Here is a 27,234-nt window from a genome sequence, read left to right on the forward strand (position 1 = left end):
GGTTCTGAGTGGATGCTGTAGAACCCTCACAGGTTCTGTGTGGATGCTGTAGAACCCTCACAGGTTCTGAGTGGATGCTGTAGAACCCTCACAGGTTCTAAGTGGATGCTGTAGAACCCTCACAGGTTCTGAGTGGATGCTGTAGAACTCTCACAGGTTCTGAGTGGATGCTGTAGAACCCTCACAGGTTCTGAGTGGATGCTGTAGAACCCTCACAGGTTCTGTGTGGATGCTGTAGAACCCTCACAGGTTCTGAATGGATGCTGTAGAACCCTCACAGGTTCTGAGTGGATGCTGTAGAACCCTCACAGGTTCTGTGTGGATGCTGTAGAACCCTCACAGGTTCTGAGTGGATGCTGTAGAACCCTCACAGGTTCTGAATGGATGCTGTAGAACCCTCACAGGTTCTGAATGGATGCTGTAGAACCCTCACAGGTTCTGAGTGGATGCTGTAGAACTCTCACAGGTTCTGTGTGGATGCTGTAGAACCCTCACAGGTTCTGAGTGGATGCTGTAGAACCCTCACAGGTTCTGTGTGGATGCTGTAGAACCCTCACAGGTTCTGAGTGGATGCTGTAGAACCCTCACAGGTTCTGTGTGGATGCTGTAGAACCCTCACAGGTTCTGAGTGGATGCTGTAGAACCCTCACAGGTTCTGAGTGGATGCTGTAGAACCCTCACAGGTTCTAAGTGGATGCTGTAGAACCCTCACAGGTTCTGAATGGATGCTGTAGAACCCTCACAGGTTCTGAGTGGATGCTGTAGAACCCTCACAGGTTCTGTGTGGATGCTGTAGAACCCTCACAGGTTCTGAGTGGATGCTGTAGAACCCTCACAGGTTCTGTGTGGATGCTGTAGAACCCTCACAGGTTCTGAGTGGATGCTGTAGAACCCTCACAGGTTCTGTGTGGATGCTGTAGAACCCTCACAGGTTCTGAGTGGATGCTGTAGAACCCTCACAGGTTCTGAATGGATGCTGTAGAACCCTCACAGGTTCTGAGTGGATGCTGTAGAACCCTCACAGGTTCTGAATGGATGCTGTAGAACCCTCACAGGTTCTGAATGGATGCTGTAGAACCCTCACAGGTTCTGAGTGGATGCTGTAGAACCCTCACAGGTTCTGTGTGGATGCTGTAGAACCCTCACAGGTTCTGAGTGGATGCTGTAGAACCCTCACAGGTTCTGAGTGGATGCTGTAGAACCCTCACAGGTTCTGAGTGGATGCTGTAGAACCCTCACAGGTTCTGTGTGGATGCTGTAGAACCCTCACAGGTTCTGAGTGGATGCTGTAGAACCCTCACAGGTTCTGAGTGGATGCTGTAGAACCCTCACAGGTTCTGAGTGGATGCTGTAGAACCCTCACAGGTTCTGAGTGGATGCTGTAGAACCCTCACAGGTTCTGTGTGGATGCTGTAGAACCCTCACAGGTTCTGAGTGGATGCTGTAGAACCCTCACAGGTTCTGAGTGGATGCTGTAGAACCCTCACAGGTTCTGTGTGGATGCTGTAGAACCCTCACAGGTTCTGAGTGGATGCTGTAGAACCCTCACAGGTTCTGAGTGGATGCTGTAGAACCCTCACAGGTTCTGTGTGGATGCTGTAGAACCCTCACAGGTTCTGAAGGGATGCTGTAGAACCCTCACAGGTTCTGAGTGGATGCTGTAGAACCCTCACAGGTTCTGTGTGGATGCTGTAGAACCCTCACAGGTTCTGAGTGGATGCTGTAGAACCCTCACAGGTTCTGAGTGGATGCTGTAGAACCCTCACAGGTTCTGAATGGATGCTGTAGAACCCTCACAGGTTCTGAGTGGATGCTGTAGAACTCTCACAGGTTCTGTGGATGCTGTAGAACCCTCAGGTTCTGAGTGGATGCTGTAGAACCCTCACAGGTTCTGTGTGGATGCTGTAGAACCCTCACAGGTTCTGAGTGGATGCTGTAGAACCCTCACAGGTTCTGAGTGGATGCTGTAGAACCCTCACAGGTTCTGAGTGGATGCTGTAGAACCCTCACAGGTTCTGAGTGGATGCTGTAGAACCCTCACAGGTTCTGAGTGGATGCTGTAGAACCCTCACAGGTTCTGAGTGGATGCTGTAGAACCCTCACAGGTTCTGAGTGGATGCTGTAGAACCCTCACAGGTTCTGAGTGGATGCTGTAGAACCCTCACAGGTTCTGAGTGGATGCTGTAGAACCCTCACAGGTTCTGAGTGGATGCTGTAGAACCCTCACAGGTTCTGAGTGGATGCTGTAGAACCCTCACAGGTTCTGAGTGGATGCTGTAGAACCTCACAGGTTCTGTGTGGATGCTGTAGAACCCTCACAGGTTCTGAGTGGATGCTGTAGAACCCTCACAGGTTCTGAGTGGATGCTGTAGAACCCTCACAGGTTCTGAGTGGATGCTGTAGAACCCTCACAGGTTCTGAGTGGATGCTGTAGAACCCTCACAGGTTCTGAGTGGATGCTGTAGAACCCTCACAGGTTCTGAGTGGATGCTGTAGAACCCTCACAGGTTCTGAGTGGATGCTGTAGAACCCTCACAGGTTCTGAGTGGATGCTGTAGAACCCTCACAGGTTCTGAGTGGATGCTGTAGAACCCTCACAGGTTCTGAGTGGATGCTGTAGAACCCTCACAGGTTCTGTGTGGATGCTGTAGAACCCTCACAGGTTCTGAGTGGATGCTGTAGAACCCTCACAGGTTCTGAGTGGATGCTGTAGAACCCTCACAGGTTCTGAGTGGATGCTGTAGAACCCTCACAGGTTCTGAGTGGATGCTGTAGAACCCTCACAGGTTCTGAGTGGATGCTGTAGAACCCTCACAGGTTCTGAGTGGATGCTGTAGAACCCTCACAGGTTCTGAGTGGATGCTGTAGAACCCTCACAGGTTCTGAGTGGATGCTGTAGAACCCTCACAGGTTCTGAGTGGATGCTGTAGAACCCTCACAGGTTCTGAGTGGATGCTGTAGAACCCTCACAGGTTCTGAGTGGATGCTGTAGAACCCTCACAGGTTCTGTGTGGATGCTGTAGAACCCTCACAGGTTCTGAGTGGATGCTGTAGAACCCTCACAGGTTCTGAGTGGATGCTGTAGAACCCTCACAGGTTCTGAGTGGATGCTGTAGAACCCTCACAGGTTCTGAGTGGATGCTGTAGAACCCTCACAGGTTCTGAGTGGATGCTGTAGAACCCTCACAGGTTCTGAGTGGATGCTGTAGAACCCTCACAGGTTCTGAGTGGATGCTGTAGAACCCTCACAGGTTCTGAGTGGATGCTGTAGAACCCTCACAGGTTCTGAGTGGATGCTGTAGAACCCTCACAGGTTCTGAGTGGATGCTGTAGAACCCTCACAGGTTCTGAATGGATGCTGTAGAACCCTCACAGGTTCTGAGTGGATGCTGTAGAACCCTCACAGGTTCTGTGTGGATGCTGTAGAACCCTCACAGGTTCTGAGTGGATGCTGTAGAACCCTCACAGGTTCTGAGTGGATGCTGTAGAACCCTCACAGGTTCTGAGTGGATGCTGTAGAACCCTCACAGGTTCTGAGGATGCTGTAGAACCCTCACAGGTTCTGAGTGGATGCTGTAGAACCCTCACAGGTTCTGAGTGGATGCTGTAGAACCATCACAGGTTCGGAGTGGATGCTGTAGAACCCTCACAGGTTCGGAGTGGATGCTGTAGAACCCTCACAGGTTCTGGTGGATGCTGTAGAACCCTCACAGGTTCTGAGTGGATGCTGTAGAAACCCTCACAGGTTCTGAGTGGATGCTGTAGAACCCTCACAGGTTCTGAGTGGATGCTGTAGAACCTCACAGGTTCTGAGTGGATGCTGTAGAACCCTCACAGGTTCTGAGTGGATGCTGTAGAACCCTCACAGGTTCTGAGTGGATGCTGTAGAACCCTCACAGGTTCTGAGTGGATGCTGTAGAACCCTCACAGGTTCTGAGTGGATGCTGTAGAACCCTCACAGGTTCTGAGTGGATGCTGTAGAACCCTCACAGGTTCTGAGTGGATGCTGTAGAACCCTCACAGGTTCTGAGTGGATGCTGTAGAACCCTCACAGGTTCTGAGTGGATGCTGTAGAACCCTCACAGGTTCTGAGTGGATGCTGTAGAACCCTCACAGGTTCTGTGTGGATGCTGTAGAACCCTCACAGGTTCTGAGTGGATGCTGTAGAACCATCACAGGTTCTGAGTGGATGCTGTAGAACCCTCACAGGTTCTGAGTGGATGCTGTAGAACCCTCACAGGTTCGGAGTGGATGCTGTAGAACCCTCACAGGTTCTGAGTGGATGCTGTAGAACCCTCACAGGTTCTGAGTGGATGCTGTAGAACCCTCACAGGTTCGGAGTGGATGCTGTAGAACCCTCACAGGTTCGGAGTGGATGTAGAACCCTCACAGGTTCTGGTGGATGCTGTAGAACCTCACAGGTTCCCTCACAGGTTCTGGGATGCTGTAGAACCTCACAGGTTCTGGATGCTGCCTCACAGGTCCCGCTGGTCTCGGAGAACCCTCAGGTCAGGTTCTGGTCTCCAGCTTCTGGAGCAGCATCTCCTTCTGCCGGGCCAGGACCGAAGAGTCAGAACCAGACCTCCTCTTCAGCAGGAAGAGGCGGGACAAACACACGTTACCAACGGAGGCCACTGATTGGACAGCAACATCAACACGTGGGACCAACTACACTTTGGGTTTGCCCTCTGGACCTGCTGGCCCTGTTGGGCCCTGTTGGGCCCTGTTGGGCCCTCCAGGACCAGGTGAGTCTAACACTGAGTCCCACTCACGCTGCCCACAGACCCCCTCAGGGCGGAGACCTGCTCGGCCTCCAGCAGCTTCCTGAGCAGAGCAGCGCCGTCCTGCTGCTCCCGGTCCCGGTCCCGGTCCCGGTCCCGGTCCTGGTCCCGGTCCCGGTCCTGGTCCTGGTTCTGTCTGCAACACAAGACGTTGATGATGATGTCATCTCTCTGTGGGGGGACCAGGCTCTGTGGTGCTGGAGCATCTTCTCCATGGACCTGCGGAGGCGGGACTTCTCCTCGGTGACCTCACGAAGCTCCTCCCCCTGCTCCGCGAGGACCTTCTGGGAGACGCTCAGCTCCTCCCCCTGGCGCTCCAGCTCCTCCTCCTTCTGCAGCTCCACCTGCAGACGTCCAGGTGATGAAGGCCTCCACGTAGCCGTTAGCTCCCGACTAGCATGAACATCCTGAAGCTGCACTCAGAAACATTCTAACTCCTGGGACTAACTACTGGGACTAACTACTGGGACTAACTCCTGGGACTAACTCCTGGGACTAAGTACTGGGACTAACTCCTGAGGCTGCACTCAGAAACATTCTAACTCCTGGGACTAACTACTGGGACTAACTCCTGGGACTAACTACTGGGACTAACTCCTGGGACTAACTCCTGGGACTAAGTACTGGGACTAACTCCTGGGACTAACTCCTGGGACTAACTACTGGGACTAACTACTGGGACTAACTACTGGGACTAACTCCTGGGACTAACTACTGGGACTAACTACTGGGACTAACTACTGGGACTAACTACTGGGACTAACTACTGGGACTAACTGGGACTAAGTACTGGGACTAACTACTGGGACTAACTACTGGGACTAAGTACTGGGACTAACTACTGGGACTAACTACTGGGACTAACTCCTGGGACTAACTACTGGGACTAAGTACTGGGACTAACTCCTGGGACTAACTACTGGGACTAACTCCTGGGACTAAGTACTGGGACTAACTACTGGGACTAACTACTGGGACTAACTACTGGGACTAAGTACTGGGACTAACAGGACTAACTCCTGGGACTAACTACTGGGACTAACTCCTGGGACTAACTACTGGGACTAACTCCTGGGACTAACTCCTGGGACTAACTACTGGAACTAACTACTGGGACTAACTACTGGAACTAACTATTGGGACTAACTACTGGGACTAAGTACTGGAACTAACTCCTGGGACTAACTACTGGGACTAACGACTGGGACTAACTACTGGGACTAACTCCTGGGACTAACTACTGGAACTAACTATTGGGACTAACTACTGGGACTAACTCCTGGGACTAACTACTGGAACTAACTATTGGGACTAACTACTGGGACTAACTCCTGGGACTAACTACTGGGACTAACTACTGGGACTAACTACTGGGACTAACTACTGGGACTAAGTACTGGGACTAAGTACTGGGACTAACTATTGGGACTAACTACTGGGACTAACTATTGGGACTAACTACTGGGACTAACTCCTGGGACTAACTACTGGGACTAACTACTGGGACTAACTACTGGGACCAACCAGGACCAACTACTGGGACAGAAGACTGAGACCAGAGGACTAACTATTGTTACCAGAGACTAGAGGACCAACTAGAGGACCAGAGGACTAGAACTACTGGGACTAGAGGACCAGAGGACCAGAGGACTAGAGGACCAGAGGACTAGAGGACCAGAAGACTAGAGGACCATAGGACTAGAGGAACAGAAGACTAGAGGACTAGAAGACTAGAGGACCAGAAGACTAGAGGACCAGAAGACTAGAGGACCAGAAGACTAGAGACTAGAGGACCAGAAGACTAGAGGACCAGAGGACCAGAAGACTAGAGGACCAGAGGACTAGAAGACTAGAGGACCAGAAGACTAGAGGACCAGAAGACTAGAGGACTAGAGGACCAGAAGACTAGAGGACTAGAGGACCAGAAGACTAGAGGACCAGAAGACTAGAGGACCAGAAGACTAGAGGACCAGAGGACTAGAGGACCAGAGGACTAGAGGACCAGAGGACCAGAGGACCAGAAGACTAGAGGACCAGAGGATTAGAGGACCATAAGGGGACTAGAGGACCAGAGGACTAGAGGACCATAAGGGGACTAGAGGACCATAAGGAGACCAGAGGACCACAAGAGGACCAGAGGACCATAAGAGGACCATAAGGGGACCAGAGGACTGACCTGGCTCCTCAGAGAGACCACTTCAGTCAGCAAGCTCTCGATCTTCTTCTCATACTGGCTGGCTGATCTGTGGCGGACCGCCTTCTTTCTCTGAGGTTCTGTCTGCTTCTGCTAACACGCTAACTGACCTCGGTCCTGGGTCCGTCCCCCTGGTCACAGTTCAGGTCCTGGTCCCGGGTCTGTAAATCGCAGGTGTTGGCCCTGTGTTGGCCCCTGGGTGCACCACAGAGGGCCTCTGTAGATGAGCCAGGCTGCAGATGGCTGAGCCCCTGTGCTACCTCCCTTCCTGGGGAGGCCTCTCCCGATCCTCCAGGCCTACTGTCGGAGTCTGGGGCGTGGGCCTCCCCTTGACAGAGGTCCCTTCCTTTGAGGCCCGCCTGAGCGTGAGCAGTTCTGATTCTGAACTGAGTTATGATGATAAGCATACTGAGTAAGAAGTGACGGAGTCAGAGCTGGAGTCTCCACTTCACTGGAGGAGAACCTGAGTGAGGCCTCATCGCCAGCTCTGGGAGTCAGACTGGTTAATCTTCTGCAGACCGAGGTGTAGAACCCAGGCACAGCACAATAACACATAACACAGACTGGGAACCTCTCCTGTGGGTCCGGTCCTGGTCCTGGTTCAGGTCTCCCTCCTGAGTAAGGTTGATCTCTGGGGCAGGCCTTTGGCCAGTGGGTGCGAGGCGTGGGATGCGGGCGCCACGGCCTGAAGGCCTCCCTTGTTTAGGGCGCCTCCAAAGTGAGAACTTGTACAACCAACTCTGGAGTCTCTAACCTGCTTCACTGGAGGAGAACCTGAGTGAGGCCTCATCGCTTCGCTCTGGGAGTCAGACTGTGTGGAGTCTCCACTTCACTGGAGGAGAACCTGAGTGAGGCCTCATCGCCCGCTCTGGGAGTCAGACTGTGTGGAGTCTCCACTTCACTGGAGGAGAACCTGAGTGAGGCCTCATCGCTTCGCTCTGGGAGTCAGACTGTGTGGAGTCTCCACTTCACTGGAGGAGAACCTGAGTGAGGCCTCATCGCTTCGCTCTGGGAGTCAGACTGTGTGGAGTCTCCACTTCACTGGAGGAGAACCTGAGTGAGGCCTCATCGCTTCGCTCTGGGAGTCAGACTGTGTGGAGTCTCCACTTCACTGGAGGAGAACCTGAGTGAGGCCTCATCGCTTCGCTCTGGGAGTCAGACTGTGTGGAGTCTCCACTTCACTGCAGACAACTGTACAGAAGACATGACGTCACACAATGTCACGTGGCTCATGTGTTGAGGGTTACATGTGACTCCAAACACAACATACTTCTCTCTCTGCATAATGCAGTTAACATATTTACAGTCATCAGGTCAACGGGGATGAACCGGTTATGAACTTCTGACATGTCTCATTGAATATAATACAACATGCAGAATGAGTGAAACATTAAGTATGACGTCACCAGGGCTCTCAAGTTTTGAAGACAGGCAAGAGTGACATATCTATCCAGCATGCTTTATTTTCATTGGTTGCTGGATTAAATCTTACCCAGATACAACAGATACGTTTTTTTCTGATTGGCTATTGTGTCGCCCATTTCTTTTTTTGATTGGCTGATAAGTGGCTCCTCACGGCAGAACTCCAGGGGAGCGCTTGATTCCTCCACGGTGAGGGCCGCGCGGCACATTAAGACATTAAATAGACGAGTTTTTTTTCCAGCGTGATAAATCCGATGTGTGGCGGGAGTGCGTGACGTAAGACCGATGCGTGACACTTGAGAGCCCTGCGTCACACAGAGAGACGGGATGAAGTTCCTCCAACTAACACAGGCGTGGGGCTGATGGCTGCAAGCATGATTAGCATTAGCTGCCTGACTAGCTACTGGGGAACAAACGGTGCTTCTTACCGTATGAGGAGCCGACATGAGAACACACAGCGGGTCCTTCGAGGCTCCGGCATGTGTTCCATCGGGACAGCGGCGCGAACGGAGCCGGTAAGTCACGCTAAGTCACGGCGTGAAAACTGAAAGCTCAACAGGTCGTCGGGCCGCTAGCGCCTCTCTGGTTGGTCAGTTGGAAGCAGGTGACATCTTTCACCGACTGTGATTGGACCAGAGGCGGCGGGCTAACGTTACCTGGCAACGAACTCAACTCAACAAGCGGTAGTAGCATCAGAGACACTCAGTACGTTGAGATAGACCCCCCCCCCTTCCACGTCTTCAATGCACGTCGCAACGAGCAAAAGAACAACACACTGAACCACGAGGTTTCAGGATGTTTTATAAATCACTATAAAACTGTTGAGAAGCTCTACGAACACATGGACTCAACCCGATATCAATAGCGAATGTAAGCCATGTAGGGGCAGTGGAATAACGAGTGTAGTGTAGTACCTTAACGTGGCCACTGGATGGCAGTATAACTAGTGTAGTGTTGTACCTTATCGTGGCCACTAGAGGACAGTGTAACTAGTGTAGTAACTTAACGTGGCCACTGGAGGGCAGTGTAACTAGTGGTGTAGTACCTTAACGTGGCCACTGGAGGGCAGTATAACTAGTGTAGTGTTGTACCTTAACGTGGCCACTAGAGGACAGTGTAACGAGTGTAGTGTTGTACCTTAACGTGGCCACTGGAGGGCAGTGTAACTAGTGTAGTGTTGTACCTTAATGTGGCCACTGGAGGGCAGTATAACTAGTGTAGTGTTGTACCTTAATGTAGCCACTGGAGGACAGTGTAACTAGTGTAGTACCTTAACGTGGCCACTGGAGGGCAGTATAACTAGTGTAGTGTTTGGCCAATGGAACAGTTAAACAGTTATTACACGGGTACACGTGGTGTCAGGTCGACGATGCGTCACACTCTTCTTCGTTGGTTTGTTCGTCTCTAACGTGACTACCTAGCAGAGCCGGACGTCCCTCACAATGAAGACATTTATCAGACACGGTATGAAGCCACGTTTGTCTTTTTATTGACTCCTAGCAACACAGAGAAAAACAAACAGAAACAGATCAATCACCGTGAAGATGGAAAGCAAGAGCAGTCAGTGTTTGGCACTTCTATTCTAACAAACAAACATGCGGCACAGAGAACAAGCTGTGCTTTATCTTTTAAGTCTTGAAAACACATTTCACAGTTTGACTGAAACCAAAGAAACAGTCGGTACAAAAGGTAGAAATGAGTCCTGAACGCAGGGGAACCGGACCGGTCCGTCGGCAGTTATTTGAGTTCTAAGAGGCGTGGACCTGCTCCGTGAAGTCCAGCGGAGCGTTGTTCTTCTCGTGACCAGAGAGCTGCTGTCAAAACATTCATCACATGTTGTGCTGGTGGATCATAAGACCGGTTCAGACCGGTTCAGACCCCCAGAGGGCCTGGGACCCTCCTGGGGTCCTCCTCTGACCCGCAGTCCGGCTCTCAGCTCCTCCATGAGGACACATCACTGTGGACTGGAGTCACATGACCAGCATCATCTCATTCTGAACGTTGCCATGGCAACAAGGAATCATGACAAACCACCTGGTACCCAACCAGGTAGAGGAGTAGCACATGGTCTGTGGTCCTCCATAGAGGAGCTGGTCCTCTATAGAGGAGCTGGTCCTCCATGTCCTCTATAGAGGAGCTGGTCCTTCATAGAGGAGCTGGTCCACCTGGTCCTCCATAGAGGAGCTGGTCCACCTGGTCCTCCATAGAGGAGCTGGTCCTTCTGGTCCTCTATAGAGGAGCTGGTTCTTCATAGAGGAGCTGGTCCTCCTGGTCCTCCATAGAGGAGCTGGTCCTCTATAGAGGAGCTGGTCCTCCTGGTCCTCTATAGAGGAGCTGGTCCTCCATAGAGGAGTTGGTCCTTCTGGTCCTCTATAGAGGAGCTGGTTCTTCATAGAGGAGCTGGTCCACCTGGTCCTCCATAGAGGAGCTGGTCCACCTGGTCCTCTATAGAGGAGCTGGTTCTTCATAGAGGAGCTGGTCCTCCTGGTCCTCCATAGAGGAGCTGGTCCTCTATAGAGGAGCTGGTCCTCCTGGTCCTCTATAGAGGAGCTGGTCCTCCTGGTCCTCTATAGAGGAGCTGGTCCTCCATAGAGGAGCTGGTTCTTCATAGAGGAGCTGGTCCACCTGGTCCTCCATAGAGGAGCTGGTCCACCTGGTCCTCCATAGAGGAGCTGGTCCTCCTGGTCCTCTATAGAGGAGCTGGTCCTCCTGGTCCTCTATAGAGGAGCTGGTCCTCCTGGTCCTCCATAGAGGAGCTGGTCCTCCTGGTCCTCTATAGAGGAGCTGGTCCTCCATAGAGGAGTTGGTCCTTCTGGTCCTCTATAGAGGAGCTGGTTCTTCATAGAGGAGCTGGTCCACCTGGTCCTCCATAGAGGAGCTGGTCCACCTGGTCCTCTATAGAGGAGCTGGTCCTCCATAGAGGAGCTGGTCCTCTATAGAGGAGCTGGTCCTCCTGGTCCTCTATAGAGGAGCTGGTCCTCCTGGTCCTCCATAGAGGAGCTGGTCCTCTATAGAGGAGCTGGTCCTCCTGGTCCTCTATAGAGGAGCTGGTCCTCCTGGTCCTCCATAGAGGAGCTGGTCCTCTATAGAGGAGCTGGTCCTCCTGGTCCTCCATAGAGGAGCTGGTCCTCTATAGAGGAGCTGGTCCTCCTGGTCCTCTATAGAGGAGCTGGTCCTCCTGGTCTGCACGTTTCCCAGTAGATCCGAAGCGTGTCGACTCGCTCCTGAAGGACGTTGAAGTGAGAGACGAGTTCCTAGAAGAACTGTTGTAGAAAAGTCGCCAGTGTGAAGAACTGGCATGAGGAACAACAACAACAACAACAACAAACTCCATAAAGTGCAAGCCTACAATATCTTCACCGTCATAACTGAAGGGAGCGTTGATCAGACAGGAAGCCCTCTGCCCTGTGGAATGTCACTGGTTACATGACCTCGTTAACAAGCCACGCCCCCTTAAAGGGACAGTACGCTCATTAAGAGGATACGCATGTTCATCAGCGTATGATCTGAAAGTAACAACGGGCAGCAGGTCCTCTTCGGGGTCTCTTCAGGTCCTCTTCAGGTCCTCTTCAGGTCCTCTTCTTCGAAGTTTAACTTCATATTTCACACATTCCATAGATTTATAAATACTGAACCACCACGTCTAACATCCCTCCAGAGACCTGCATGCTTCTGGAGCCTTCTTGAGCCTTTTAGAGGCTTCTGGGGGCTTCATGTGGCTTCTAGGGGCTACTGGAGCCCTCTGGAGGCTTCTGGAGGCTTCTGGAGGGTTCTAGAGGCTTCTGGAGGCTTCTGAAGGCTTCTAGAGGGTTCTGGGGCCTCAGTCTTTCAACATGTCTCTCCCTGGTTGCATGCACAGCACAGTGATATGGAAAAGAACCACTTTGAAGATAACGGTCCATTCAAGGTATTAAATGCTGGTTGATGTGTGAAGACGTGAGCTCATGCAGCCCAGAGAGCATTGTGGGTAAAGCCCGGGAAGGGGCTGCTATGGATGTTTCATATCGACTGACCGCTCTGCTCTCCGGGGTCCAGCTCTCCATCTCCTAGGAGACACAAGCATCCCGCTGAGAACAACAATAAATAGTATGAAAAACACAAAACAAGACAACAACTGTGAGCTGAAGGTCGTCCGAGGCCTCGAGGCCCGTCGAGCTGGAGGAGCTCGGCTCTGGGAAGCCTCTCCGTGTTGGACTGGATGACCTTTGACCCCAGAGCGGGGCGTACACTAAACACGTGAAGCCTCACGACGTGGAGCTCGCTGCTTGTGAACGAGTTCCCTGTAAAAAGGGGTGGAGTCTGTACACGTGGGCCGGGCCGTGGTCAGTAGGCCTCCAGCGGGGCGTCCCAGAACAGGCTCTGGACGTCCAGCATGGCGGCCAGCTGCAGGACGTGCTTCTGCAGGAGGCCGCTCTCCACCGTGTCCTGCTTGGGCAGCTCGGGGTACGACTCCGGGAAGCTCTGGGACTCCTGGGGCACAAAGAGATCACCAAAGGTCACGGCTCCACTTCGGGGCCGGCCCTCTGAACACCGAGGGCCGGCTACACCTGGCGGGCCCACCAGGTTCTGAGCAGCAGGACTCACCCGGAACAGTTTGTGCAGCCTCAGCGCCGCGGAGCAGAACACGAAGCGGATCAGCAGCAGCCGGAGGAACTCGTCACCAAAGAACTGGAGAAAGGCTTGATCTGCAGACGGGACAGAACCACGTCAGAGGCTGTTCAACCACGACCGGACCGCAGGAGCCGGGTCAGCACCGACGAGCCATGATGAAGGAGCAGTGAACAGTGCTCGTCTTCTTTCTCAGAGGTAGAGGAACAACAGTCACACACATGGGAGCTCTGTGTCTCAGCCCTGACCCTGGTGAACAGCCCTGACCCTGGTGAACAGCCCTGACCCTGGTGAACAGCCCTGACCCTAGTGAACAGCCCTGACCCTGGTGAACAGCCCTGACCCTGGTGAACAGCCCTGACCCTGGTGAACAGCCCTGACCCTGGTGAACAGCCCTGACCCTAGTGAACAGCCCTGACCCTGGTGAACAGCCCTGACTCTGGTGAACAGCCCTGACCCTGGTGAACAGCCCTGACCCTGGTGAACAGCCCTGACCCTGGTGAACAGCCCTGACCCTGGTGAACAGCCCTGACCCTGGTGAACAGCCCTGACCCTGGTGAACAGCCCTGACCCTGGTGAACAGCCCTGACCCTGGTGAACAGCCCTGACCCTGGTGAACAGCCCTGACCCTGGTGAACAGCCCTGACCCTGGTGAACAGCCCTGACCCTGGTGAACAGCCCTGACCCTGGTGAACAGCCCTGACCCTGGTGAACAGCCCTGACCCTGGTGAACAGCCCTGACCCTGGTGAACAGCCCTGACCCTGGTGAACAGCCCTGACCCTGGTGAACAGCCCTGACCCTGGTGAACAGCCCTGACCCTGGTGAACAGCCCTGACCCTAGTGAACAGCCCTGACCCTAGTGAACAGCCCTGACCCTGGTGAACAGCCCTGACCCTGGTGAACAGCCCTGACCCTGGTGAACAGCCCTGACCCTGGTGAGCAGCCCTGACCCTGGTGAACAGCCCTGACCCTAGTGAACAGCCCTGACCCTGGTGAACAGCCCTGACCCTGGTGAACAGCCCTGACCCTGGTGAACAGCCCTGACCCTGGTGAACAGCCCTGACCCTGGTGAACAGCCCTGACCCTGGTGAACAGCCCTGACCCTGGTGAACAGCCCTGACCCTGGTGAACAGCCCTGACCCTGGTGAACAGCCCTGACCCTGGTGAACAGCCTGACCCTGGTGAACAGCCCTGACCCTGGTGAACAGCCCTGACCCTGGTGAACAGCCCTGACCCTGGTGAACAGCCTGACCCTGGTGAACAGCCCTGACCCTGGTGAACAGCCCTGACCCTGGTGAACAGCCCTGACCCTGGTGAACAGCCCTGACCCTGGTGAACAGCCCTGACCCTGGTGAACAGCCCTGACCCTGGTGAACAGCCCTGACCCTAGTGAACAGCCCTGACCCTGGTGAACAGCCCTGACCCTGGTGAACAGCCCTGACCCTGGTGAACAGCCCTGACCCTGGTGAACAGCCCTGACCCTGGTGAACAGCCCTGACCCTGGTGAACAGCCCTGACCCTAGTGAACAGCCCTGACCCTAGTGAACAGCCCTGACCCTGGTGAACAGCCCTGACCCTAGTGAACAGCCCTGACCCTGGTGAACAGCCCTGACCCTCACCCACCCGGCGCCACCCAGGAGCGTTCTGACTGCCTTACCTCCATCAGGGGGGGGGGGGCCGCCTGTCATCAGGGTTTAACCTCTCTTAGTCCAGACTCCCCCCGAGACCTAACCCTTGGCCTCTGAGACTCTACCAGGGGCTCCAGGACCACTGAGCCACATTGAGGTTCAGGCCTTCAGGATCAGCCTAAGATGGGCTACGACTCTAGAGCAAACCCCTGACCGGGCTCACCAACCCAGAGCCCACATGGGGATCCACCAGAACCACAACCATCACCTGACGGGGTCAAAGGGCAGAGAGGAGTCAGATGCTCACACATGCAGCTACATCACCAACTTAAATGACTTGAAACATAAGAGTGAGGGGCGACTGTGGGTCAAAGGTCAGCAGGTCCGTCTTTCAATCAGGGGGTTGGAGGTTCAATCCCCGCCCGAGTCCATGTGTCCTTGAGCAAGGCACTTCCCTCTGAGTGTCTCCCTGTAGCTGCTCTACGGTGTGTGAGTGTCACAGGTTGTAAGCTTTGGATAAAAGCGTTGGCAAGATGACGTGTGATGTCATGTAATGTAATAAGTTCCCCCCCCCCCAAGGTCCAGTGAGGGTACCTATGGTGCGTGAGCGGGTGATCATCTGGCCGATGTCCTGGTACACCTTGCTGAGGAACTCCTGCGCTCTCTCCCAGAGGCCTCGCTGGACGCTGCTGAGGCCGCACACCGAGGAAAAGGCCAGCAGAGGACTGTAGAGGAACAGCGTGAACAGACTGCCCCGCTGGCACTGATCTGAGGTCAGCAGAGAGCACAGTTACACTGATCTGAGGTCAGCAGAGAGCACAGTTACACTGATCTGAGGTCAGCAGAGAGCACAGTTACACTGATCTGAAGTCAGCAGAGAGCACATTTACACTGATCTGAAGTCAGCAGAGAGCACATTTACACTGATCTGAGGTCAGCAGAGAGCACAGTTACACTGATCTGAGGTCAGCAGAGAGCACAGTTACACTGATCTGAGGTCAGCAGAGAGCACAGTTACACTGATCTGAGGTCAGCAGAGAGCACAGTTACACTGATCTGAGGTCAGCAGAGAGCACAGTTACACTGATCTGAGGTCAGCAGAGAGCACAGTTACACTGATCTGAGGTCAGCAGAGAGCACAGTTACACTGATCTGAGGTCAGCAGAGAGCACAGTTACACTGATCTGAGGTCAGCAGAGCAGTTACACTGATCTGAGGTCAGCAGAGAGCACATTTACACTGATCTGAGGTCAGCAGAGCAGTTACACTGATCTGAGGTCAGCAGAGAGCACAGTTACACTGATCTGAGGTCAGCAGAGAGCACAGTTACACTGATCTGAGGTCAGCAGAGAGCACAGTTACACTGATCTGAGGTCAGCAGAGAGCACAGTTACACTGATCTGAGGTCAGCAGAGAGCACAGTTACACTGATCTGAGGTCAGCAGAGCAGTTACACTGATCTGAGGTCAGCAGAGAGCACAGTTACACTGATCTGAGGTCAGCAGAGAGCACAGTTACACTGATCTGAGGTCAGCAGAGAGCACAGTTACACTGATCTGAGGTCAGCAGAGAGCACAGTTACACTGATCTGAGGTCAGCACAGGTAGAGATAAGCCAGTCCTAGGTATATAATGTAGAGCTGATGTATCCATACGATGTAACACATAGGAGGGCTGCAGCCAGCAGTGATCCTCTGACCACACAGTGTGTCCTGGTTCCTCTGACACATCTCAGCAGGAGCCAATGAGGAGCCTCATTGTGTGTTTGAAGGTCCAGGTGTACACACCTTGCACACTCTTGGGGTAGACTGTGGGGGAGAGGAGGCACACCAGAGGCTGGCCGAACAGGTTAGTGAAATGCTGTGAAACACAGAGAGGTCCTGTTAGTGAGAGGAGGTGCAGGTGATCACACGGAGGTCACACGGAGGTCAACGTCCTTCATCATGGACCTGTACACACCTTCATCATGGACCTACCTTGTAGGCTGAGCTGTTGGAAGAATCCACGATGACAAAGAGCGGCTTCCGGGTGAAGGGGAACAGGTCTCCTGGATGAAGGCTGAACAGGAAGTGGACGACAGGAAGTCAGATTCTAGCTGTTCCTGTCTGCACACAGAGAGCGTTCTTCTTCTCCCGACATGCTAATCCACATGTAGACCAATCAATACCCACCAGTGCATTTCCTTCTGGGCCTGACTCTTCTTCTGCAGCGTCTCTCCGTTCACCACATCTCGGTTTGTATTCGTGAGAACTCCTCCGAAGTCATACGGGCCTTCAGGACACGGACACACAGGAAGGTTCACCTGAGCTCCTCTCTCCTTGAGGACGCTGAGGAGACACTGAGCTCCTCTCTCCTTGAGGACGCTGAGGAGACACTGAGCTCCTCTCTCCTTGAGGACGCTGAGGAGACACTGAGCTCCTCTCTCCTTGAGGACGCTGAGGAGACACTGAGCTCCTCTCTCCTCTCTCCTTATGGACGCTTAGGATACACTGAGCTCCTCTCTCCTTATGGACGCTTAGGATACACTGAGCTCCTCTCTCCTCTCTCCTTATGGACGCTTAGGATACACTGAGCTCCTCTCTCCTTGAGGACGCTGAGGAGACACTGAGCTCCTCTCTCCTTGAGGACGCTGAGGAGACACTGAGCTCCTCTCTCCTTGAGGACGCTGAGGAGACACTGAGCTCCTCTCTCCTTATGGACGCTTAGGATACACTGAGCTCCTCTCTCCTTATGGACGCTTAGGATACACTGAGCTCCTCTCTCCTTGAGGACGCTGAGGAGACACTGAGCTCCTCTCTCCTTATGGACGCTTAGGATACACTGAGCTCCTCTCTCCTCTCTCCTTATGGACGCTTAGGAGACACTGAGCTCCTCTCTCCTTATGGACGCTTAGGATACACTGAGCTCCTCTCTCCTTATGGACGCTTAGGAGACACTGAGCTCTCTCCTCTCTCCTTAAGGACGCGTAGGATACACTGAGCTCCTCTCTCCTTAAGGACGCTTAGGATACACTGAGCTCCTCTCTCCTCTCTCCTTATGGACGCTTAGGATACACTGAGCTCCTCTCCTCTCTCCTTATGGACGCTTAGGATACACTGAGCTCCTCTCTCCTTATGGACGCTTAGGAGACACTGAGCTCCTCTCTCCTCTCTCCTTAAGGACGCGTAGGATACACTGAGCTCCTCTCTCCTTAAGGATGCTTAGGATACACTGAGCTCCTCTCTCCTCTCTCCTTATGGACGCTTAGGATACACTGAGCTCCTCTCTCCTCTCCTTATGGATGAACATCTCTCCATCACACATGACTAACTCTGCTATAGATTACATAACAGGACTGTCTTCATCCATCATCAGATAGAGGTGTGCATAGCCAGGTGCTCACATCATATTTGACACCTGGTGTGTGAGACAGAGGCTCTGAGGTTATATCACAGTTTTAATTAAACATCATTATGAGTTTGAGGGACGTTCCGCTGCTCAGTTTACAATGATCAGAAATGGAATACATGGAATATCAATCAATGGACCTCCTTTTGTTCCATTTGGTCTTTCATAAAAAGTTAATATGATAATATTAGAAGATATGGGCTCCAACCTACCTTCATAATCTGAGTTCCCTGTGGGGAAGACTCCAGTGGCTGACAGGTACACCAGCAGAGCGCTGTTAGCCGGCAACTCCTGAGGGAGAAGAAGCAGAAGGTGGAGTCACAGTAGAGTCACAGTAGAGTCACAGTAGAGTCACGATGGAGTCACGATGGAGTCACAGTAGAGTCACGATGGAGTCACAATGGAGTCACGATGGCGGAGTCAGTGGAGTCACAGTGGAGTCACAGGAGTCACGATGGGGAGTCACGATGGAGTCACAGTCACGATGGAGTCACGATGGAGTCACGATGGAGTCACAATGGAGTCACGATGGAGTCACGATGGAGTCACGATGGAGTCACGATGGAGTCACGATGGAGTCACGATGGAGTCACGATGGAGTCACGATGGAGTCACAGTGGAGTCACGATGGAGTCACTGAGTCACGATGGAGTCACGATGGAGTCACGATGGAGTCACGATGGAGTCACGATGGAGTCACGATGGAGTCACGATGGAGTCACGATGGAGTCACAGTGGAGTCACGATGGAGTCACGATGGAGTCACGATGGAGTCACGATGGAGTCACGATGGAGTCACAGTGGAGTCACGATGGAGTCACAGTGGAGTCACGATGGAGTCACGATGGAGTCACGATGGAGTCACGATGGAGTCACAGTGGAGTCACAGTGGAGTCACGATGGAGTCACGATGGAGTCACGATGGAGTCACGATGGAGTCACAGTGGAGTCACAGTGGAGTCACGATGGAGTCACAGTGGAGTCACGATGGAGTCACAGTGGAGTCACGATGGAGTCACAGTGGAGTCACGATGGAGTCACGATGGAGTCACGATGGAGTCACAGTGGAGTCACAGTGGAGTCACAGTGGAGTCACGATGGAGTCACGATGGAGTCACGATGGAGTCACGATGGAGTCACGGTGGAGTCACGATGGAGTCACGATGGAGTCACGATGGAGTCACGGTGGAGTCACGGTGGAGTCACGGTGGAGTCACGGTGGAGTCACGGTGGAGTCACGATGGAGTCACGGTGGAGTCACGGTGGAGTCACGGTGGAGTCACGATGGAGTCACGATGGAGTCACGATGGAGTCACGGTGGAGTCACGGTGGAGTCACGGTGGAGTCACGGTGGAGTCACGGTGGAGTCACGATGGAGTCACGGTGGAGTCACGATGGAGTCACAGTGGAGTCACGATGGAGTCACAGTGGAGTCACGATGGAGTCACAGTGGAGTCACGATGGAGTCACAATGGAGTCACAGTGGAGTCACGATGGAGTCACGATGGAGTCACGATGGAGTCACGATGGAGTCACGATGGAGTCACGATGGAGTCACGATGGAGTCACGATGGAGTCACGATGGAGTCACGATGGAGTCACGATGGAGTCACGATGGAGTCACGATGGAGTCACGATGGAGTCACAATGGAGTCACGGTGGAGTCACGATGGAGTCACGATGGAGTCACGATGGAGTCACGATGGAGTCACGATGGAGTCACAATGGAGTCACGGTGGAGTCACGATGGAGTCACGATGGAGTCACGATGGAGTCACGATGGAGTCACAGTGGAGTCACGATGGAGTCAAGGAGTCACGATGGAGTCACGATGGAGTCACAATGGTGTCACGGTGGAGTCACGATGGAGTCACGATGGAGTCACAGTGGAGTCACGGTGGGTCACGGTGGAGTCACGATGGAGTCACGATGGAGTCACGATGGAGTCACAGTGGAGTCACGATGGTGTCACGATGGAGTCACGATGGAGTCACGATGGAGTCACGATGGAGTCACGATGGAGTCACGATGGAGTCACGATGGAGTCACGATGGAGTCACGATGGAGTCACGGTGGAGTCACGATGGAGTCACGATGGGTCACGATGGAGTCACGATGGAGTCACGGTGGAGTCACGGAGTCACAGTGGAGTCACGATGGAGTCACGATGGAGTCACAGTGGAGTCACGATGGAGTCACGATGGAGTCACGATGGAGTCACGATGGAGTCACGATGGAGTCACAGTGGAGTCACGATGGAGTCACAGTGGAGTCACGATGGAGTCACGATGGAGTCACGATGGAGTCACAGTGGAGTCACGATGGAGTCACGATGGAGTCACGATGGAGTCACAGTGGAGTCACGATGGGAGTCACATGGAGTCACGGTGGAGTCACGGTGAGTCACGATGGAGTCACGATGGAGTCACGATGGAGTCACGATGGAGTCACAGTGGAGTCACGATGGAGTCACGATGGAGTCACGATGGAGTCACAGTGGAGTCACGATGGAGTCACAGTGGAGTCACGATGGAGTCACGATGGAGTCACAGTGGAGTCACGATGGAGTCACGATGGAGTCACGATGGAGTCACGATGGAGTCACGATGGAGTCACGGGAGTCACAGTGGAGTCACGATGGAGTCACGATGGAGTCACGATAGAGTCACGATGGAGTCACGATGGAGTCACGGTGGAGTCACGGTGGAGTCACGGTGGAGTCACAGTGGAGTCACGATGGAGTCACAGTGGAGTCACGATGGAGTCACGATGGAGTCACGATGGAGTCACGATGGAGTCACAGTGGAGTCACGATGGAGTCACGATGGAGTCACGATGGAGTCACGATGGAGTCACGATGGAGTCACAGTGGAGTCACGATGGAGTCACGATGGAGTCACGATGGAGTCACGATGGAGTCACGATGGAGTCACGATGGAGTCACGATGGAGTCACGGTGGAGTCACGATGGAGTCACAGTGGAGTCACGATGGAGTCACGATGGAGTCACGATGGAGTCACGATGGAGTCACAATGGAGTCACGATGGAGTCACAGTGGAGTCACGATGGAGTCACGATGGAGTCACAATGGAGTCACGATGGAGTCACAGTGGAGTCACGATGGAGTCACAGTGGAGTCACGATGGAGTCACGATGGAGTCACGATGGAGTCACGATGGAGTCACGATGGAGTCACGATGGAGTCACAGTGGAGTCACAGTGGAGTCACAGTGGAGTCACGATGGAGTCACAATGGAGTCACGATGGAGTCACAGTGGAGTCACAGTGGAGTCACAGTGGAGTCACGATGGAGTCACGATGGAGTCACGGTGGAGTCACGGTGGGTCACGGTGAGTCACGATGGAGTCACGATGGAGTCACGATGGAGTCACGATGGAGTCACGGTGAGTCACGGATGGAGTCACGGTGGAGTCACGATGGCGTCACAGTGGAGTCACGATGGAGTCACGATGGAGTCACGATGGAGTCACGATGGAGTCACGGTGGAGTCACGATGGAGTCACGATGGAGTCACGATGGAGTCACGGTGGAGTCACGATGGAGTCACGGTGGAGTCACGGTGGAGTCACGGTGGAGTCACGATGGAGTCACGATGGGTCACGATGGAGTCACGATGGGTCACAATGGAGTCACAGTGGAGTCACGATGGAGTCACGATGGAGTCACGATGGAGTCACGATGGAGTCACGATGGAGTCACGATGGAGTCACGATGGAGTCACAATGGAGTCACGGTGGAGTCACGATGGAGTCACGATGGAGTCACGATGGAGTCACGATGGAGTCACGATGGAGTCACGATGGAGTCACGATGGAGTCACGATGGAGTCACGATGGAGTCACAGTGGAGTCACGATGGAGTCACGATGGAGTCACGATGGAGTCACGATGGAGTCACGATGGAGTCACGGTGGAGTCACGATGGAGTCACGATGGAGTCACAGTGGAGTCACGATGGAGTCACGGTGGGTCAGTGGAGTCACATGGAGTCACGATGGAGTCACGATGGAGTCAATGGAGTCACGATGGAGTCACGATGGAGTCACGATGGAGTCACGGTGGAGTCACAGTGAGTCACGATGGAGTCACGATGGAGTCACGATGGGTCACGGTGGAGTCACGATGAGTCACGATGGAGTCACAGTAGAGTCACGATGGAGTCACGATGGAGTCACAGTGGAGTCACGATGGAGTCACAGTGGAGTCACGATGGAGTCACAGTGGAGTCACGATGGAGTCACAGTGGAGTCACAATGGAGTCACGATGGAGTCACGATGGAGTCACGATGGAGTCACGGTGAGTCACGATGGAGTCACAGTGGAGTCACGATGGGTCACGATGAGTCACGATGGGTCACGATGGAGTCACGGAGTCACGATGGAGTCACGATGGAGTCACGATGGAGTCACGGTGAGTCACGATGGGTCACAGTGGAGTCACAGTGGAGTCACAATGGAGTCACGATGGAGTCACGATAGAGTCACGATGGAGTCACGATGGAGTCACGGTGGAGTCACGGTGGAGTCACGGTGGAGTCACGATGGAGTCACGATGGAGTCACGATGGAGTCACGATGGAGTCACAGTGGAGTCACGATGGAGTCACAGTGGAGTCACGATGGAGTCACAGTGGAGTCACGATGGAGTCACAATGGAGTCACGATGGAGTCACGATGGGAGGAGTCACGATGGGAGTCACAATGGAGTCACAATGGAGTCACAGGTCACAGGAGTCACGATGGAGTCACGATGGAGTCACAATGGAGTCACAATGGAGTCACAGTGGAGTCACGATGGAGTCACGATGGAGTCACGATGGAGTCACAATGGAGTCACAGTGGAGTCACAGTGGAGTCACGGTGGAGTCACAGTGGAGTCACGATGATGAACATGTGATGTCACGATGATGAACATGAGTCACAGTGGAGTCACAGTGGAGTCACGATGATGAACATGTGATGTCACGATGATGAACATGTGATGAACATGTGATGTCATGCAGGTGAACATGTGATGTCATGCAGGTGAACATGTGATGTCATGCAGGTGAACATGTGATGTCATGCAGGTGAACATGTGATGTCATGCAGGTGACCCTGACCTTGAAGGAGGCGGATGAGAATAGTGCTGGCTGGGTCGGAAGGTCGCAGATACTAGAAGTGACTTGTTTCTTCACCAAGCCACTGGGCTCCTGGGCTCCAGAGTCACAGAGTGACTGACTCCACATGGACAGGTGACCAGTGTCCTAAGAGGACAGGTGACCAACATGTGATGTCACGAGGACAGGTGACCAGCGTCCTGAGGACAGGTGACCAGCGTCCTGTAGGTGACAGGTGACCAGCGTCCTAAGAGGACAGGTGACCAGTGTCCTAAGGACAGGTGACCAGTGTCCTACGAGGACAGGTGACCAGTGTCCTACGAGGACAGGTGACCAGTGTCCTAAGAGGACAGGTGACCAGTGTCCTACGAGGACAGGTGACCAGTGTCCTACGAGGACAGGTGACCAGTGTCCTACGAGGACAGGTGACCAGTGTCCTACGAGGACAGGTGACCAGTGTCCTAAGAGGACAGGTGACCAGTGTCCTAGGAGGACAGGTGACCAGTGTCCTACGAGGACAGGTGACCAGTGTCCTAGGAGGACAGGTGACCAGTGTCCTAGGAGGACAGGTGACCAGTGTCCTAAGAGGACAGGTGACCAGTGTCCTAAGAGGACAGGTGACCAGTGTCCTACGAGGACAGGTGACCAGTGTCCTACGAGGACATGTGACCAGTGTCCTACGAGGACAGGTGACCAGTGTCCTAGGAGGACAGGTGACCAGTGTCCTAGGAGGACAGGTGACCAGTGTCCTAAGAGGACAGGTGACCAGTGTCCTACGAGGACAGGTGACCAGTGTCCTAGGAGGACAGGTGACCAGTGTCCTACGAGGACAGGTGACCAGTGTCCTACGAGGACAGGTGACCAGTGTCCTACGAGGACAGGTGACCAGTGTCCTACGAGGACAGGTGACCAGTGTCCTACGAGGACAGGTGACCAGTGTCCTAAGAGGACAGGTGACCAGTGTCCTAAGAGGACAGGTGACCAGTGTCCTATGAGGACAGGTGACCAGTGTCCTAAGAGGACAGGTGACCAGTGTCCTAGGAGGACAGGTGACCAGTGTCCTAAGAGGACTGGTGAGCAGTGTCCTAAGAGGACTGGTGAGCAGTGTCCTAGGAGGACAGGTGACCAGTGTCCTACGAGGACAGGTGACCAGTGTCCTACGAGGACAGGTGACCAGTGTCCTATGAGGACAGGTGACCAGTGTCCTAAGAGGACAGGTGACCAGTGTCCTAGGAGGACAGGTGACCAGTGTCCTAAGAGGACAGGTGACCAGTGTCCTAAGAGGACTGGTGAGCAGTGTCCTAAGAGGACAGGTGACCAGTGTCCTAGGAGGACAGGTGACCAGTGTCCTACGAGGACAGGTGACCAGTGTCCTAGGAGGACAGGTGACCAGTGTCCTAGGAGGACAGGTGACCAGTGTCCTAGGAGGACAGGTGACCAGTGTCCTACGAGGACAGGTGACCAGTGTCCAAGAGGACAGGTGACCAGTGTCCTACGAGGACAGGTGACCAGTGTCCTACGAGGACAGGTGACCAGTGTCCTAGGAGGACAGGTGACCAGTGTCCTACGAGGACAGGTGACCAGTGTCCTAAGAGGACAGGTGACCAGTGTCCTACGAGGACAGGTGACCAGTGTCCTAGGAGGACAGGTGACCAGTGTCCTACGAGGACAGGTGACCAGTGTCCTACGAGGACAGGTGACCAGTGTCCTATGAGGACAGGTGACCAGTGTCCTATGAGGACAGGTGACCAGTGTCCTAAGAGGACAGGTGACCAGTGTCCTAAGAGGACAGGTGACCAGTGTCCTAAGAGGACAGGTGACCAGTGTCCTAAGAGGACTGGTGAGCAGTGTCCTAAGAGGACAGGTGACCAGTGTCCTAGGAGGACAGGTGACCAGTGTCCTACGAGGACAGGTGACCAGTGTCCTAGGAGGACAGGTGACCAGTGTCCTAGGAGGACAGGTGACCAGTGTCCTAGGAGGACAGGTGACCAGTGTCCTACGAGGACAGGTGACCAGTGTCCAAGAGGACAGGTGACCAGTGTCCTACGAGGACAGGTGACCAGTGTCCTACGAGGACAGGTGACCAGTGTCCTAGGAGGACAGGTGACCAGTGTCCTACGAGGACAGGTGACCAGTGTCCTAAGAGGACAGGTGACCAGTGTCCTACGAGGACAGGTGACCAGTGTCCTAGGAGGACAGGTGACCAGTGTCCTACGAGGACAGGTGAGCAGTGTCCTAAGAGGACAGGTGACCAGTGTCCTAGGAGGACAGGTGACCAGTGTCCTACGAGGACAGGTGACCAGTGTCCTACGAGGACAGGTGACCAGTGTCCTAAGAGGACAGGTGACCAGTGTCCTACGAGGACAGGTGACCAGTGTCCTAGGAGGACAGGTGACCAGTGTCCTAATAGGACAGGTGACCAGTGTCCTAAGAGGACAGGTGACCAGTGTCCTAGGAGGACAGGTGACCAGTGTCCTAAGAGGACAGGTGACCAGTGTCCTACGAGGACAGGTGACCAGTGTCCTACGAGGACAGGTGACCAGTGTCCTAGGAGGACAGGTGAGCAGTGTCCTAAGAGGACATGTGACCAGTGTCCTAGGAGGACAGGTGACCAGTGTCCTACGAGGACAGGTGACCAGTGTCCTAAGAGGACAGGTGACCAGTGTCCTAGGAGGACAGGTGAGCAGTGTCCTAGGAGGACAGGTGACCAGTGTCCTACGAGGACAGGTGACCAGTGTCCTACGAGGACAGGTGACCAGTGTCCTAGGAGGACAGGTGACCAGTGGACAGGTGACCAGTGTCCTAAGAGGACAGGTGAGCAGTGTCCTAAGAGGACAGGTGACCAGTGTCCTAGGAGGACAGGTGACCAGTGTCCTAGGAGGACAGGTGACCAGTGTCCTACGAGGACAGGTGACCAGTGTCCTACGAGGACAGGTGACCAGTGTCCTAAGAGGACAGGTGACCAGTGTCCTACGAGGACAGGTGACCAGTGTCCTAGGAGGACAGGTGACCAGTGTCCTAATAGGACAGGTGACCAGTGTCCTAAGAGGACAGGTGACCAGTGTCCTAAGAGGACAGGTGACCAGTGTCCTAAGAGGACAGGTGACCAGTGTCCTACGAGGACAGGTGACCAGTGTCCTACGAGGACAGGTGACCAGTGTCCTAGGAGGACAGGTGAGCAGTGTCCTAAGAGGACATGTGACCAGTGTCCTAGGAGGACAGGTGACCAGTGTCCTACGAGGACAGGTGACCAGTGTCCTAAGAGGACAGGTGACCAGTGTCCTAGGAGGACAGGTGAGCAGTGTCCTACGAGGACAGGTGACCAGTGTCCTACGAGGACAGGTGACCAGTGTCCTAGGAGGACAGGTGACCAGTGTCCTAAGAGGACAGGTGACCAGTGTCCTACGAGGACAGGTGACCAGTGTCCTAAGAGGACAGGTGACCAGTGTCCTACGAGGACAGGTGACCAGTGTCCTACGAGGACAGGTGACCAGTGTCCTAAGAGGACAGGTGACCAGTGTCCTACGAGGACAGGTGACCAGTGTCCTGAGAGGACAGGTGACCAGTGTCCTAAGAGGACAGGTGACCAGTGTCCTAAGAGGACAGGTGACCAGTGTCCTAGGAGGACAGGTGACCAGTGTCCTAAGAGGACAGGTGACCAGTGTCCTAGGAGGACAGGTGACCAGTGTCCTAGGAGGACAGGTGACCAGTGTCCTAGGAGGACAGGTGACCAGTGTCCTATGAGGACAGGTGACCAGTGTCCTAAGAGGACAGGTGAGCAGTGTCCTACGAGGACAGGTGAGCAGTGTCCTACGAGGACAGGTGACCAGTGTCCTAGGAGGACAGGTGACCAGTGTCCTAAGAGGACAGGTGACCAGTGTCCTAGGAGGACAGGTGACCAGTGTCCTACGAGGACAGGTGACCAGTGTCCTAAGAGGACAGGTGAGCAGTGTCCTAAGAGGACAGGTGACCAGTGTCCTAAGAGGACAGGTGACCAGTGTCCTACGAGGACAGGTGAGCAGTGTCCTACGAGGACAGGTGACCAGTGTCCTAGGAGGACAGGTGAGCAGTGTCCTAGGAGGACAGGTGAGCAGT

The 27,234-nt window shown here is 54.0% G+C and overlaps 2 protein-coding genes across 2 annotated transcripts in view; both read right to left on the reverse strand.

Moving 5' to 3' along the window:
• odf2a (outer dense fiber of sperm tails 2a) overlaps positions 1-7,382 on the reverse strand; it is a 14,513-nt gene extending 7,131 nt beyond the window's left edge. The window contains exons 1-5 of the mRNA XM_056433112.1: positions 7,236-7,382; positions 6,958-7,065; positions 5,001-5,125; positions 4,773-4,917; positions 4,515-4,587 (exon numbers count right to left, since the gene is read on the reverse strand). Coding sequence (XP_056289087.1) covers positions 4,515-4,587; positions 4,773-4,917; positions 5,001-5,125; positions 6,958-7,065; positions 7,236-7,382 — 598 coding nt within the window. The remainder of the gene's footprint in view (positions 1-4,514; positions 4,588-4,772; positions 4,918-5,000; positions 5,126-6,957; positions 7,066-7,235) is intronic.
• A 2,480-nt stretch (positions 7,383-9,862) lies between these two features.
• Positions 9,863-27,234, reverse strand: part of scai (suppressor of cancer cell invasion) — a 38,533-nt gene continuing 21,161 nt past the window's right edge. The window contains exons 10-17 of the mRNA XM_056433113.1: positions 23,143-23,232; positions 18,233-18,311; positions 16,805-16,904; positions 16,610-16,691; positions 16,421-16,493; positions 15,229-15,402; positions 12,982-13,082; positions 9,863-12,867 (exon numbers count right to left, since the gene is read on the reverse strand). Coding sequence (XP_056289088.1) covers positions 12,721-12,867; positions 12,982-13,082; positions 15,229-15,402; positions 16,421-16,493; positions 16,610-16,691; positions 16,805-16,904; positions 18,233-18,311; positions 23,143-23,232 — 846 coding nt within the window. The 3' untranslated portion in view covers positions 9,863-12,720. The remainder of the gene's footprint in view (positions 12,868-12,981; positions 13,083-15,228; positions 15,403-16,420; positions 16,494-16,609; positions 16,692-16,804; positions 16,905-18,232; positions 18,312-23,142; positions 23,233-27,234) is intronic.

Source organism: Pseudoliparis swirei, chromosome 15 (genome assembly GCF_029220125.1).
Source record: "Pseudoliparis swirei isolate HS2019 ecotype Mariana Trench chromosome 15, NWPU_hadal_v1, whole genome shotgun sequence".
Lineage (NCBI taxonomy): Eukaryota > Metazoa > Chordata > Actinopteri > Perciformes > Liparidae > Pseudoliparis > Pseudoliparis swirei.